General features: G+C 31.3%; 1 protein-coding gene across 1 annotated transcript in view; it reads right to left on the bottom strand.

The window, feature by feature from the left end:
• Nucleotides 1-17,089, bottom strand: part of LOC117104910 (spondin-1-like) — a 42,072-nt gene that overhangs the window by 19,231 nt on the left and 5,752 nt on the right. Inside the window, exons 2-5 of the mRNA XM_033245825.1 lie at nt 13,405-13,499; nt 12,820-12,956; nt 3,887-3,960; nt 699-827 (exon numbers count right to left, since the gene is read on the bottom strand). Of these exons, the coding sequence (XP_033101716.1) occupies nt 699-827; nt 3,887-3,960; nt 12,820-12,956; nt 13,405-13,499 (435 nt within the window). The remainder of the gene's footprint in view (nt 1-698; nt 828-3,886; nt 3,961-12,819; nt 12,957-13,404; nt 13,500-17,089) is intronic.

The raw sequence follows: 17,089 nt of genomic DNA, 5'->3' as shown, positions 1-17,089 counted from the left end.
TGTGTGTGTGTGTGTGTGTGTGTGTATATATATTATATATATCCACATTATAAATAAAGCAAATTTACATATTGACAGCTTTTGTGCAGACTGACAGACACAAACATCATGATATAAATTCAGACAGTGGAATTTTCTAATTACATTCTATAATTAATCTGTTCTGTGAGGACATTAATTCAAACTGTTCTATGAATCTCGTGTATAAATAAATGTCATACATATTAATCATTTAACAGTCATTAATCCAGTAGGTGTATGCACATACATAAAGATTTCTTGAATGCTTTACAAATATGATTGTAAACACTTAGTCTTGGTCATAATCTTAAAATGAATATTCAACCATAATTCTACATAGTAAAATTTATTCTTAATCTTATTGAAATAAATACCCAAACCCAATTTGTAAGTATGTTGACTATCTACATTTGATACATCATGAAATATCTCATTGGTCTGAGTGTATACTGAAGCGCACCATCAAGATGAGTAAATAATGCAGATGGCAAAAAACGTATTAATGATGTAATTTAATATCAGAAATTTTGTGGCTAGTACTAGCTCCCAGCATGTGGGCCAAAATACATGCTCCCAGGTATTCACTGACATAATAACAGACCTCTTAATTCCTTTCTACTTTGGAAGATACATATTGAGATGAATTCTTGTAATTGTAATACTTCAGACAAACTTACCAGGTGGGTAATTTTTTGGATGCGATAGGGGTGACCATGTTCCAACAAATGTCATGTGATACTTTGCAGACCCAGAGGCGCAGCACTGTCTATCCGGGACAACAGGTGTTGTTGGTGGCACCTCAAGATCTACGAAGAAAATTAAATGTCAATCAGTCCTATAGCTCAGGACTGTGGTTTTCAAGATTTTCAAGCATAATATTTCTTCAAAACGTGAAAAGCATATTTTAGGCATGTTGCAATATAAGTATAAATTTATGATTATTATAAAACCGATGCCTAGGTGACTTCAGAAAAATACAATATGCAATAGTAAAATACTGCAAACATACAGCTGATGCTTAAATAAAAGTGAAACATAGAATAAAATGGCCGTAAATTTTTGGAGTGACAATGACATTCTTATTGTTTGTATGGCAAACATACTGAATTTTCAAGAGATGAGTAATTTTGCATGAGATTATTTTACTTCTAACGATAGTAGGCCTATGGAAGTACTGATTTCTGTGGTGTGAAACTTCTGTGTACAACTGACACTTTAACAATAGTAATGCATCAATTTTATGTAAAACTGTCACTTTAAAAATGGGAATATGTCAAGTATATGTTACTTTAACAATAGGAATGTGTCATGTTTACTGTCACTATAACAACCTAATGTCGTGTTTATCTATACAACTGTCATTTTAACAATAGTACAGAGTCAAGTTTATGTACAACCGTCACTTTAACATAAATAATTTGCCACTTCTATGTATGACTGCCATTTCACCAATGGCAGTGTCAATTTATGTATAATGTCACTTTCTACAGCATGGGTCAATTTTTTGTATAACTGCCACTTTAACCATTTACAATTTGTCAAAATCATAGTTTCCGGTACATAAATGATACTGAAAATTTAATGACCACTTAGGATTTCATCATCTATAATATGAAGATGACAGTAAGTTTAACAGAAAATGCTAACATAAGAGAAAAATGCTCAAGAAAAAATATATTAAAATCATTGAAATAGAAAAACACAACTTATTCATATCCAACACAAACACAAAATATTAAAATGTTCACAAACACTGTTATTCATTTGATATATCACTGATTAGATTATGGTATCTTTTAAAAATCAAGTTATGTCCTTTTTATGCTTATTTTGTTTTGTATTACTGTTTGTTTTACTTAATGAATTATTAAGAAACAAAAGCCGTAAAGAGTGTGCAAAAGAGAGAAATGAATTGGGGAACGTAGAGATGAAGAGGCTTTAGGTAAAAGGTGATGGGGAGAATTGAGAAGCCTATTGCATGTAAAACATATTTTTTATTTTTTGGGTAAATTAAGTATGTTTTCTTGAGGTATTTTATGTAGGTATAATTTTTTAATTGTTTAGTTGTAACTAGTATACTTGTAATTTGTACTATGTATGTCAAATTCCTATTTATTTCATTGGATACACCACACTCTTGGGATTTGCCTATAGTTAGTACTACATTGATTAATACATTAATGCTTTCGCACAGTGATTCATAATGATCCCTTCTGTAGAAATAATAAATGAATAAATTCCATTCTCTGGGCAATGTTTAATATGCCTACTCATATAATTACTATTTTAGGAGACTAATCAGATCAATAAAACTCAGTTTCTCGCCAGAACTCTACAGTAGACAGAGAGGAGAACATGGATGTTTGAACTCCCTGTTATGTAGTACTTTAAAATGTTCTGTCAAAACATATGGGGAATTCTAGATGTTATAATTAGGAACTGAATTCAATACATTTGAATCATTATGAATCTGAAATATAATTATTGCCTAGGTCTTTGATTTTTTTTCTGTACCAGAATGTATAAGAATAAGATAAAATCACTAAACCCATTTCAAGAGGGGAAAAACCTTGAATTTTGAAGAACTTTGAAAGTCATTAACAGACCCCTCAGAAGTTGGGAAAGCTCATTTCCGGCCATCAAAGAATCAACATTTTTTCGACACCTCCTTCCCCTTGTTTTTTGGTTCTTTTTATAAATGTAGAACCCCTGCTTCAAATCATGGATCCGCCCTCGTTAGGGGATGACCAGGCAACACTATTCCTTCTTTTCGTCTAGTGTCAAATTATCCTATTTACTATGAGAGAACACCCAGTAACAGACGACAAAAATGAACTCTCATGAAGCCTGAAGCAGAAATATGAGTTCAGGCTCTATAAAAAATATTATTAGTTTATCACCCTAATTAGGCTGGAAAATTGATGAGGGAGGGAGGCTTTTTTTAAAATTTTTATTTTGCTCCAGCCAAATTTCACTCTTGGGTTGTTTGCTGGTACATTGATATTCAATGTAAAACATGACTGAGATAATACAAACAATACCTACTATTTTAATAAAGAAAAAAAAAATTCAAAAAAAACCTTTTTTTTTTCAGTACCATAAAAGGCATGTACGCGAATGTGATATAATATTTTTTTATATTTGGCCTATATTTTAAATTGATCTGCATGGTCACTCTATCCTGTTAGCCTGTTAACAAAAAAGATTAATAAACCAATAATGCCGAAATCAAAGGTTCAATTTAAGTTCTTAGATGGACTATTCTTCATCTCATAGTCTGCTATATAAACAACTCTAAAAGTTATCATACACAATAGATATTTATTTGAGGAGATAATGCATGGTACAGCATCATAATGCAGATAAATTGGTGTCCTTATATCAACACAGAATAATGACTGCATTGAAAAACAGGAAGGATACCAATAGCCTTTAATATTTCTTGAGGAAGTTTACTAGACTTTAAACAATTACTACACTTTCAATTGTTCACGCAATATATTTGAATGTATTTGTTTCCTTTATTAATGGTAAGGCTATATTGAATGACTTTTTATCACTTTCTAACTCACATACACAACAGATTTAATCTGATAATCATCAATTTTATAGGCGAAAAAACAAAGAGTTGGGTTAAGAAGTTCCCATAAGAAAACATGGTATTGTAGTTTTGGCATTCCTTTATTAATCAACTACATTAAGTAATAGAATAGTCGGTCATTATTATTGGTTAACTTTTTAAAACTTTTAAGGTGGGTAAGTACTAGAGAATGGGCCACAAACTGAGTATTGGGTTTCAATCTGATGTTTTATGGTATATCATGCTAAAACAAAAAGTGAGGTCTGTATGGAAATTCAAACCTACCCTCTGGACATATTTCAAGGCTGAGTTCGCCCTCATCACTATACCAGACTCCTCTGCTCTGAATCACAACAGCTCTGAAAGCAAATCAAATATTTCACATTATGTAAAAATATAAGAAACTTTATTGATTTAACTATAAAATGAACATCTGTCTACAGCTGCAAGCATTAATAAAAAAAATAATATATATTTTGTGTCGCCGATAGTATCAGATTAGTATCACGTGGTATCGTGACATAACACTGTAATACTCTATAGCTAAATTTATATTAGTTTGAACTTTGCCCCGACCCCACCATGGAAGCATTTTTTAGCATTGATCAACCAGGGTACCTAGAAACCATCTACATCCCTGGCTATCCTACAGTATACCATAGGTAAACCTCCACCTTAGAATCTTGGTTATGAACTTGGATGCAACAGATATATCACAATGCATAAAATGCCAGTACTCAATTCCAAAAAAAAAACTAGCAGTTTCACATTGTATATAATTTTAATGAATATGGAAACATTACGACTATTTTCTTAAATCATACCGTACTCATGTTGATATGAATCTAATTTATTTTGATTTTATAGAATCCATGGCCAAATGAATGTACGTCTAACATGCAAATTTTAATATCAGACATGGCTGCTTTATCATTGAACTGAATTCCAAATTTCTTTTTGAGTGGAAAATTACCTACATATAGCAGACCTGTAATTAAAGTTCTGGGAATTTCATATATACAGTATTATGTTATTGCAAATTCTATGTTTTTGTTATTGCAATCACATTCAAAACTTGTTTTTCATTCGCGGCATGGACAGGATTTGTTCTTCAACCTACATATGACAATGTATATCAAACATTTTCAAATTAGTTGCGCTGAAACCGCCAGCTGGCTACTTTTCCGAACACACAAGTCGTGTGAGCCAATCTATATAGGTCATCTGATATGGATTGCTATTATAGAAAATGTTATTGTTTCAATAAAATTTTTCTTCAATAATAATAATAATTGCATCATTGTGTGATCACAGCAGAAGCCAAAACTTAGCAAGTAAGCTAAAATTTTTGGTGTACCCAAAAAAAAAATTTTTATTTTCAAGAATTTTGTTGTTTCATACATTTTTCATTTTCAGTATCTTGATGGTTTTTGAATGCTCCGATATGATACTGATAAAAGCTTTAGGTCATAATGTAGTATCTACAAGCGCTAACTTATACAGTCCATAGCCACCCCATCCCAGCTCCAGCCCTATGAGCCCCAGTAGCTCGGAAAGGATTTCGTTTTTAGTACCACACCAGTATTCGAATTTACCAATATTATCCTCTTTTTCTATTTGTGCCTAAATAACAAATACACATATCAAATTTGTTTTTGATAGTGTACACTACACTATTTGGAAATCAAAGTTTGGTTCGAAAAGAAATTAAATAACAATTACTTTATCATAATTATAGTAATTACCGTAATTATAAAATGTTTTTGGTATCATAATGTCTCCTAATATAAGAATTAAAAGGTATTCAATTTCAAGTTATTTAACAAATTCACATGTATGATTACAATAGAAATTTAAAGTAAACCTAAAACAATAAACGAAAATATGAAAATGATATGCAAGGAATTACATTGGAAGCAGAGCTTATAACCCTTTCAAATAAAAGGATAATTAAATCTTAACAAAAAAAAACTAATCAAGGCCTAGGTAAAACTATTCCCTGCCAGACACCATCCCGGTATTTCTGGGTACTAATTTATCTTTCTTTTCACTGGTGGGATATATCGTAGTTTCATTATAAAAGGTATTTCAATAAATCTAAGATATGATATTGTTTACAACATTCATTTTTTCTCTAAGTTCATTTACTAATGTTACCCAAAACTATCAATGTTTGAATTCTAGCCATTTTTATAAGTCTTTCCATGTAGATTAGTGACCCCAGTAATAAAATTCATTTCCAAAACATTAAGGCTACAGTATGTTCAAACACACCAGCTAATAGTTGCAGTAGGATCCAGATTACAAACATACGCGCTCACCCTTGCGTTAATACAAGAATGGAGATATCAAGAAAATGACGGTGGGATCACTAGCCAATAAGAAATGCCTATGTCTGATTGGCTAACAATAGAAATGAAGTCAACTTGCTAACCTATACCACTCGCTAACCGGTAACGGTTAGCGCAAACCGGTAACGGTTAGCTTAAACCAATGGGGCATTCCCACGCGTGTTAACAGTTAGAGCTAACGGTTAGCTCCTGATCTAGTGTGAACCTAATGTAAATTACCTTCTTTATTATTAAACATTCAAATAAAGCTTTATTTCTATTTGTGGAAATGTGGACTCATAATAATTAATAAACTCTCTGCATATGGGTTGGAATTATACCGATCTAGATTCTTCCCACCATTTTGGATAAACAAACCATTCCTTTCCCTGGGCAGTACAGTACACGATGACTATGTTTCTTGCATACCTGTATGTGTTAATGTACATCTTCTAACAACTATTTTTGGCTGATTAGCCCACAGGCAAAAAAATAAATTATATAAAAACATAAACTTTGTTCTGTCTTTGTAGACTACTTTACACAACGCAATTTGCGTATGCAATGTTGCATGGACAAAATTGCATGGACAAAATTGCTCCACGTAAAGTGTGAAATTTGACGTATAGACACAGCCTGCTCCATGGGTAGGCACTTTAAAAGTGATTTATTGACATGTTGGTATCACTTTTCAAATCATTCTCTGATGTAGACAAGATATGCCTAATGCAAGTTCATGGTAAAAATAGATGACAGCCGTACACACTGATTATTAATGGATGGATGGGTTTACTCGGTGGTGTAAGTAGTGAATACAGTACCGTAGTGGCCAATTAATGTGTTCGAATTTAACTTTACTTGCATTTAATGTGTAGTTAGTTAAAAAATCCAACAAATTTTAACGTCACATCTCTGCTAGTGAAACTTTTAACCACTCCAGTTGAAAAACAAGATGAAAAATGGAAAGAATTAAATGAAGAACAAGTTTATGTACGGTAATATCTCCACAATTCAGCATACAATGTTTTGAGCATTAACAGCATCTTCCTTGAAAGAAAAAAATCAATTAATAAAAAGTTGCATTATTAGGAGCAATTGCCTACGGTGACACTTTCATGAGAACGAATGGTGAACTGGTTGACATGGTTTGTGCTTTCAACATTGAGGTCAGAGGTTTGAAACACCTCACTGTGCCCTTCACTTTGTGTCCTTCAATATAGTGACAAATATGAACCTAATAATAAAATAGGTACACTACGAATAACACATCTCAAGCTAAAGCTAATATGTGCACCTTAATTAAAAAGCAGGACATGAAATCCATCTCCAATATTTAAAGAGCTTTCAAAAACAAACAGTGAAATTTGATCCGATGCATTAAGATCATTCTGTTACTTAGTAGCATTATTTGATTGTGAATAATTTTGTATAGAGCACAACTATGTTATAAAATCAAAAAGAAACATTTTTTGAAAGACTGGGATATTTCCTTTATGCAAGTGATGAAAATACAGGTCTACCTTCAATTGAAGACCACTTTTGGAACTGGGGTTTCCATGGTCTTTAGAAACTTTAGTTGCTAATTAGAATACTATAATGAAGATAAAAGACATATGTTAATTTAGGAACACAGAAAAATTGGTCTTAATTTAGACAGTGACCAATATACAGAAAAAGCTTTTATATACTTTAATTTATCTGAAAATTTCAACAAAGCAAGTAAGGTTTTAATACATAACTGATTCCACTAGTAGCTTCTGATTTAATAGCCTCCAATTTTGTTCCTTGTGATATATCACTAAATTGATAGAAAAGCCAGTTTATTGACCAAAGCACTCAGACATCATGTGCATCTTATGTCAATCAAATAGATTTTATCACATGACACACAGAAAATCCTGAAATTGATATTGTGAGTTTGCGAGGTTAAAAGCAATAACATTAATCTTGATCACTCCCTTGAAATACAGAATGTTTAGAATGCATTTTCATCAATCGAATTACGTGAAAATATTAAATAATTTTCACCTCTGTGAAGAAGTTAATTAAAAGCTTTTTATACCATGCAATAATCTGTATATGGACACGTTTATGAGAGTTTTCCAAATTTCAAAATGCACTTTTTGAGAAAATATCTGATTTTACATATTTTCTTGTTTGAAAAAAGTTTTGGTTGGGAAAATACACTCGCTGTGCATTTCGCTTGCAAGTGTCCTTCAACAAGGCACTTCATCCCCAGGCAGTTGACGATGAGTTCCATAGGTGTTTCATCTCTCCAGTGCATAGTAGCATAGTTGGATAATTACGTCCAACAAAGGAGGTTACGCATTTACCACTGCCTGTCTATATGTTAGGAAGATTATGCAAAAAAACTACGGGATTGCGCACCATAAAATGTAATGAAATGGTACATAATAACTTAAGAGATGATTAATTTTTAGGAAGGGTCAAAAGACAAGGTCACAGAATTTTTTTTTTTTTTTTGCCCATGAGCATAAAAGAAAATAATGCAATCGGCCATCATATACGGCCTGCGTATTGTTTGGTGTTCAGGCATTTTAATGGAATCGCCTATCGTATTCATAAACAGGGCGGAGATATACTCTCTAGGGAGTGACTGCTCTAGTTATAATATATAGATATCCAATTGATGTCTTCACTGCCACCTCCTTATTATTTTAACAAAATAAATTATTAAATATTATATATTCTATTTAATTAAATTATTTTCTTTGGGATTGTTATTTTTGGTTGTTTCTTTTTGCATGGTGAAATGTTACAGTTGCAACAGTCTACTACTCTATAGTTTAACAATTAAATTACTGCAAATAATAATCAAATAAGGCTGAAAAGTTACGATTATGCAAATTAAAAAATAATCTTGGAGTCTCTTATGGTAACTTATTAAACTAAATTGGATTACCAGTTCAAGTTAACTGGATCTAAATGTAAAATACTTAGCTATTCGTTATGCATTGTGGTCACTTTTCATCAATTAAGGCACAGACCATATACTAAGGTGATATCAGGTCTACCTGTATGTTATATTTAAATACCGCTCACACCAATGTATCAGAGTGCTTCACATTATTACAATGCCATGAAATACACTCATCGCTCTGCTGCGTGAATTGAGCCTCCTTATGTCCACCATTATGATGCCAATACACATAAAAACATATAGTTAAAATATATATTACATTAGGTTTGCAGTGTAGCACCGTACACACAATAAAAAAATAGATAGATACAATAGATAATAATAACAGTGCTCAGATAGGAACATGATGCTATGATGGTATCAAGCATAGCACTGCAAAGAAAAGTTCCTGGTTTTCACTTGTATGAAAAATAAGTTTCTCTGGCTGGATTCGAACCTGGAACCTCTCGCTTTCAAGGTGACTATCATAACATTAGATAGATGTGTATAAGAGACAGTACCTATCTATTCCAAATTCATTTTATTTTTAATCTTTTTTTTGTAATTTGTGCCCAAAATATTTAGTTAGATAGTAATTCTACACAATAGTATCAAGATTAGAAAATCTGAAATATGAAATAATAGTCTTACTTTAGCACCTTATATGAAAGACTGTCTCAATGCGCTATAAATAAAAGTAAACCAAGAAGTGACCTATATTATACTAACCAATAAAACGTTTATGAGAACACAAAATCATAAAAATAATCTTAAACAATGTTATTCCAGGTTATTTATATATATAATCCAAGGTTCTTATACATAATGTATTAAATCTGATGTATTTTTCATCATTATTACAGCATTACTTTACTGCAGTAAATTCCATCATTATATATACATCTGTGATATGATAGTATCACTTTAAAATATGGTCTTTATTATATTCATCATTTATATTACCAATTATTTTAAACCATACTTTTAGACTGTGACCCTTCTAGTTTATTCTAGACAGTAAGCTGATATTTAGGGCCCCTTTATATGAAATAATGAAAAAACTTTATATCACAAGGCTTAGGGAGTGTAGACAAAGATTTATAACATTTATTTACTAATTTCATTACTAGTAAATAATTATTTTGTTTTATAGATTTTTTTAAATTTTAATTTCTTATATTCTGTAATTCCCCCTTTCACTTGTTGGCAGCCAAAACTGGCTGGACCAATTTTGGTTTGAATATTGAAAATGATAACAAATTCAGGTTACACAGCAAGGTTCATAAATGATGAATTGATCAAATTACATGTGGATTGATCAAATTATATGTGATTAATTATGCAAGAATTGGCTTGACTTGAAGTGTCAATGTCTTCTGAATATATTTCTTGCAAATGCTGTGGTATTTTAACTTAATTTAATTTAATCTTTCTTTACACTGTAGGTACTTTCAGTACTATAGTACTGTTTTTCAAAGTGACGAGAAACATATATGCAGTTAATAAAATGAATCCAAAAAATAAAATAAAATAAAGAACAGAGTTATTGAAGTTAAACATTATTTTAAATGATTTTGAAATAAAAAAGTTGACATCTCTTTGAAATTAATTTTTAATTTGTGTTAGTTTATTCCAGCTTTTGGATGATCGATATAAAAATGTTCATTCTCTCTGCCCGATATTATACATTGGAAGAACAAGGTTGTTATGGGTTTGGCTATGTGTCTTTTTGAATAGTAGTATTATTAAAGGTAAAATTTCAAGACAAACATTAAAGATGTATTGTCCCATGCTAAATACCAAAAAAAATCAAAAAAATATTTTTTGAAATTATCTTGCCCATTTTGAAGTAACATAAAAGTTATCAACTTGAACATAGAAATTAGTGTATTTAAAAAATGTCTACCCATCAGTTTACAGCGAAAAATGATAGAAACACTTCCAGTCACTGGAAGTATTTTATTATTTTTATTATAATTTTTTGGTTTAAAAATCAGGGTACACATTTTTTAAATTCAATAATTTTTATGCATAAGTTAATCATTTATATGCTATTACAATATGAGCAAGTTTATTTCCAAATTAATTTTTATGATTTTTTTGACATTAGCAAGGGAAAATACATCTTTGAGTAACATATCCTTTTAAGTATTTGGAAGTCATAAGGGTAATTTTTCATTCCAAATCACATTTAGTCTACTCCATTCAAGGGCACTTAAAATATAACCAGCAGTAAGTCTTAATATCATAAAAAATGTAAAATCTTACCAACACTAATCTTTTTATAAAAACTTGTAAACAAGTTAGAATTTGAACATTACAATTAGACAAGACACAACAACAATAATCAAAAACAGGAAAAATTAAGCATTTGCTAACATTTTAAGTGTATACAAGGGAAAAAAGTATTTAATACGTCAGATGACACCAATACGCTTTGAAACATTAGATGATACATTGTTTAATAAGGTCTTTCCAAGTTAACTGTGGCTCTTTCAATTGTATCACCATGGAAGCAAATAGATGATATGAATTTATAATGAAGTACTTGACAATAGTTAGCAGTGTTGAATTTTGGGAATCAGAAAGTGCTTTAAAGACGGCGTCAGCTGGAGTGATGCTGGGTCTATGACAGCTTTAAGTGTGAATACGTAGAGTGACAACTTGGTATTTTTAGCACCTTATATTATTAGCACTGGATCAACACAAACCGTTCAATTACAAAATGTTTTCTTGACAAGTAATGACTTGGCAATGAAAAATCTCATCAGTTTAAAAATCAACACCTTATAAATCATTCATCCTCTAATTATAGGAATCTTCATGAGAATGAAATTGGTTGAACTACTTTTATAAAATATTTACGTTCGGAAATAACTTTACTGAATATATACAGATGATGAATACGTGGTTTATCAAAAACCATCGCCTTCATATCAGCACCTTCATGTCATCAGTACTGCATCAACACAAACACTCAATAACATGTTTTCTTGACAATGGCTTAGCAATGAAGCAGTTGTCTTCATCTGTATACGAATCAGCACCTAATAAATTATTCATCACATGATTGCAGGAGAGTAAAATTGGTAGAACTGCTATCATAAAAAATATGTAATTTCTAAAATAACTTTATTGAGTGTAGGCCTATACATGTATATATGATGAATTTATCAAATACCAATAAATCATAACCAAGTAAACTACAATATTAATATAGGAAGTTATGAAAGTTATTTTTGATTTTCTCATTTATCTCTTTATTTTTTGACATCATATCAGACAGCACACCTGGTTATATACCTAACTAGTTATTAAGGAAAAAAAGAAATATGAGCTTGACTGTTAAACTAGAAAAACTCTCTCCCCTTTTGAACAATTTAGATTTTTTTAAAGAATTGTTTTGTTATCACTCACTAGAAGATTTTCACTTAACAAAAACCTTTGTGAGAACAGATAATTTCCTTGTAAAAAAGACTTATGTGTAAATTAGCAGAAGGGAGAAATGTTTTCAATAACCACTCCATCTGCTGTAATAACCCCAATTCTGGCCCCTAATCTGCCCTACCTTTTATAGTAACCCCCACCTCATGTAACTGCCCCATTTCTCTATAATTCTACTCCCAATAGGCCTACAGTAATTAATATTTTACATGCTTAAAATTTGTAGAGATGATATTTTTGAATAATGCTACATGCCTAAATAGCATATGGGTGAATCAACCTCTGACAGAGCAGTCTAGCAAAAACCAATGAGTGAGCACATAGTAACAGATGCTCTTAATGAACACTCGATCTCCTGTAATATCCCATTTCTGGCCCTCAATCTGCCCTACCGTCTACAATAACCCCACCTCCTGTAATCTGTAACCCCATTTCTCTATAATTCTACTCCCATAGGCCTATAGTAATTGATATTGTACAAGCTTAGACTTTACAGAAATGATATTTTTGAATTTGCTTCATACCTAAATAGAACACAGGGTGCATCAACCTCTGATGGAGCAGTCCAGCGAAAACCGATACGTGAGCGCATTGTATTTGACGTATGAGTGACAGCATGAGTGCAAAATGGTGCAAACATAGATCCTCTTGAATCTAGAAGCTATTAAAAAAAAAATACAGAAAAACCTTACAGACTGTGAGAACAAGAGTACAAAACGATGCTAACATATAGGTCATCTTTTATCAAAAAGCTATTAATAAAATAAACAAACTGTATTAAATTCATGAATACAATATAGTTATAGGCTTTAAATGTTAGGGCCTATTTGTATGAAAATACGAACCTTGTGCACTTTCACCTAATTGTTTTGGTACATATTTTACCAAAACTTAATACATTATTTCATTCTAGTCTTTCAACTTAAAAAAAAAAAAACACATTAACCCATGCTGATAAATCACAGCTCACACCTCACACATTGTAGCTAATTTTTAAAAAAATACATCCTTCACCCATTAGGTAGCACTACATACTGGAGGAGGTACGTACAAAACTGAATATTCCAATGTTATATTATAATAATTATTACTTCTAGCAGTAGACTTACCTCAAAGGTTCCTGGTGTTTTACTGTCATCCTCCGAATTAGTAGCAGTTAACAGGAATCCAATAAAAGATGTAGGCAATATACTTGAAATGGAGACTAAACAAAAGAAAATATTCAATGTTTAAAAATAAACACTTTTTTTGAGTCACCAAGTTCAGAGTATGGTACCAGTCCCAAAAATATATAACATCTTAATAATTGCGTTAGAAATTGGGATCTATGGTTTGTCAGTGCAGAAAATGGCATCCGGTTGAACACATTTTGTGCCGCCGATAGCAACGGAGTAGTATCACATGGTATCATGACATAAAACTGTTGTACTCTATATGTACTGCAGTATTGATATAACATTACTATGTTTTCATTTGAGCATAGGCAGATTCAAGGGAGCACCCCACCCCCCCACCACCACTAAATATATGAAAATTTTTTTAAATGGAGGAAAAAAAAATTATATTCAAATATTTAAGTATGTGAGTGCCATTTCTGGCCATCTAGAAGTGCCATAGCCAAAAAAAAACCCCAAGAGAAGGTGGGCTGAGCTGGTATAGACCCTGTAAAATCCCTTCCTTGGCCTTCCCTCTATTTTGAATTTTTGGATCCACTGTTGAGATAATTAACCAGGGATTTGATTTCCTAAAGTGTATATACTCAGGTGTATACATTGATAGTAATATTTCATTGAGAGTTGGACTAATTTTTTAAAGTATATTATCAGTGTATATTGATATAATTATATTAATCTTGTTTTTTTTTACATTTTAGATAATGAATCAGGAATTTGATTTGATTTTTAAAGTGTATTACTGATGTAATATTAATAACAAAACAATAAATATTACATGTGATTATAAATAAGGTTTTCAATTTGAGATAATCAGGGAATTACTTTATACATTATATTACTGGTATGTATATATTGATAATATAATAATTTGAGATAATGGTATTTGATTTTCTAAAGTGGTACAGGATATATTGATAGTATAATGAATCAGATATTTGTTTTTAAGTGTATTAATTTTTTTTATATTTAAAGAATTTATAGAATAATATGAGATATGAAAGTGTATTACTGGTATATATATATTGATACGTTTACATTTACATGGCTTCATCTTGCAAAAGACTAATAACTCAGTCACTGCAAGTATAATTATTAATTTATAAATCATGTATTCATTTGAAATAATAAATCAGGAATTTGCTTCCTGAAATAATGTATATTACTAGTCTAATATAATAATATAAATTATCTTTCCCCTTGAGTATTACTGTATATAACCTATTATTAAATGTAAACCATGTTTTCAGTAGTTACAATAAATCAGGGGTTTGATTTTCTATTGTTTTATTAATTTATATGATAGTGTAAATCACGTTTTCAGTAAATCATATTTCACATTTCCACCCACATCAAATATCAGTGGCGTTTCTAGAAGTCTTGAAATAGGGGTGGCGAGGAATTTTTGGGGGGAATGCACCACCGCGCACCCCCTACATATGCCACTGCAAATTTTGGAGCCTCATGTTATTTAATATTTAAAAGACCCAATATCCTCATTGGAAAATATAAATATTGTTGATTTGAAATTATTTGTCAAATCTTAAAATCGAAATATATAAATTTACATTAAGTTTACTTCTTTTATAAAAAAAACACAATATTTATTAGCCTGTTTAACACTAGTTCATAGAACACCAAATAGCAACTAATAAATACCTTCACCAGAAAAATGGTCAAATCCCGGACGTGGGAAACTAACAATTAATTTTATTTGGCCTTATCAAAAGGTATTCACAGTGGCAGACTCACTTGTCAATAATGTCATATTTTTGTTAGAATTTACCTTCATCCTAATAATTTCTGACATCCCTATCATATAATTACTACTAGATATGAAATAGCACTATCAAGTTCTATTGTAAATAAATACCCAATACATCTTTTCATTTTGTTTTGCAAAATGTGACAAAATGTAACAAAAAATATAAATATAACTCAAATGTCACCTAATATTATTGTAACTCTTCTTAAAAATTATATTACAATAAGAATTAATGATATAAATACATAAATATTGATTGAAACATTGAGAAAATTACATTGATGCTTTTTTCATTCAATTTTTTCCAGACTTTTTTATATCTGCAATTATATGACTATAGAAAGTATTATGCAGGAATCCACCCACCCCCTTCACAATTCTATCACTGCAAGTGCCTCTGGCATAGTTGGTATACTAAGGAGATAATGCATCTTGGAGCAACTTGAATACAAAAAAATATCTGTCAATAATAATTGATGAAGCAGATTTAAAGTAAGTTTTGATTTCTAAATATCAACGAAATGAATGCTATATAAAAATGTATCATTTATCATAATCATTGGCGGATTCAAGGGGAAGGGGAAAACAAGACAGCTTACCCTCCCATTCCCCCTAAATTTTTCAAAATTAAAAATAATGAAGGAAAAATATATTACAGTACATTCAAATTTGTTGCCTAAGAGTGCTATCTAGAAGTATCATAGACATAAATAACATTTTGTACACCAATCATGGTGAGTCTGAGGTGGTCTGGACCCTCAATCTGTGAAGTTGACTTTCTCGCGAGCCTCCTCCATTTTGAGTTTCTGGATCCGTCACCCAGCATGGAGGGCTGTCATTCCCCCCTCCCCACAGACACAGAAATAATGTAGTGGTAGAAAGTCAAGCACAGACAGCCACAAGCAAGACAAACATATTACGACTCTGTTTTCAATGCAAATATAAATTGCTTCAAGTGAACCACAGTCCATTTGGAAAAATTAACTTCTAAAACAATTACAGTGCAGTAAATCATAATTATTCTACCTCGCTCTATTTTTAGAGTATTAGCAATCATACTTGTGGTTATCTATGGAAATGAAATACCCCTTGTGTCACTTGGGAAACCAGCTATTGATGACTTTCTAATATCACATTATAATGATTTGATTATCAGAAGATAATTACTGAGTTAAGTGAGATTACTTAACATAGGTATGTAATACTACTAATTTATTTCTATCTGGAAACACTGGGGATATTAATGCCATAGAGTAGATTCTCTAGTTTCTTCTTTAAATCTTCCCCAGGAAAACTTCCTTCAAATACCCTTTCAATATTTGTACAGCATATCAAAAAGTTGATTTTCTCCGAAGCTTGGCTTTATGAAATCCGTGTTTATGAGTTTGTGTGTGAGCAAAAACATATTTAACCATACGAAATCACTATTGGCAAATCTTTAAATTCAATAACATAAAGTAAAGCTATTGTATCTGTGATTCCAATCTATAGAGCACACCCCCTGTAGTTTTTAAAGGCTGGGAATTAAAAAACCTTGGGCAAGTTCTTGTGCAGTTTTACAGCGCTACTCGATCTAATCTTGTTTCACACTTAACATTTATAGGTCGTTCATGCTTATTAGCATGAACTTAAACGGCAAATTAAGGCCCTGCAGTCAGCGCACTGACCTTCTCCCTATGAAGATGACATTCACCTTGGGGTTCTTTAAACTAGTTGAGTTTTACAACTCAAACAACTGCTGAGAATTATTCTGTGACAATCAAATGTTTCATCAGGAAACAAGACAAACTACCAACAAAGGAAAATATCTAGACATAGAGCTGGATGAGACTCAGAAAAAAGGACACTGCAGTGTTC

The sequence above is a fragment of the Anneissia japonica genome, unplaced genomic scaffold (assembly GCF_011630105.1).
Source record: "Anneissia japonica isolate Jap-2015-1 unplaced genomic scaffold, ASM1163010v1 scaffold287834_len5846547_cov211, whole genome shotgun sequence".
NCBI classification, from domain to species: Eukaryota; Metazoa; Echinodermata; class Crinoidea; order Comatulida; family Comatulidae; genus Anneissia; species Anneissia japonica.
The sequence above is the reverse complement of the archived record's forward strand: the minus strand, read 5'-3'. Positions and strand labels throughout refer to the sequence as shown.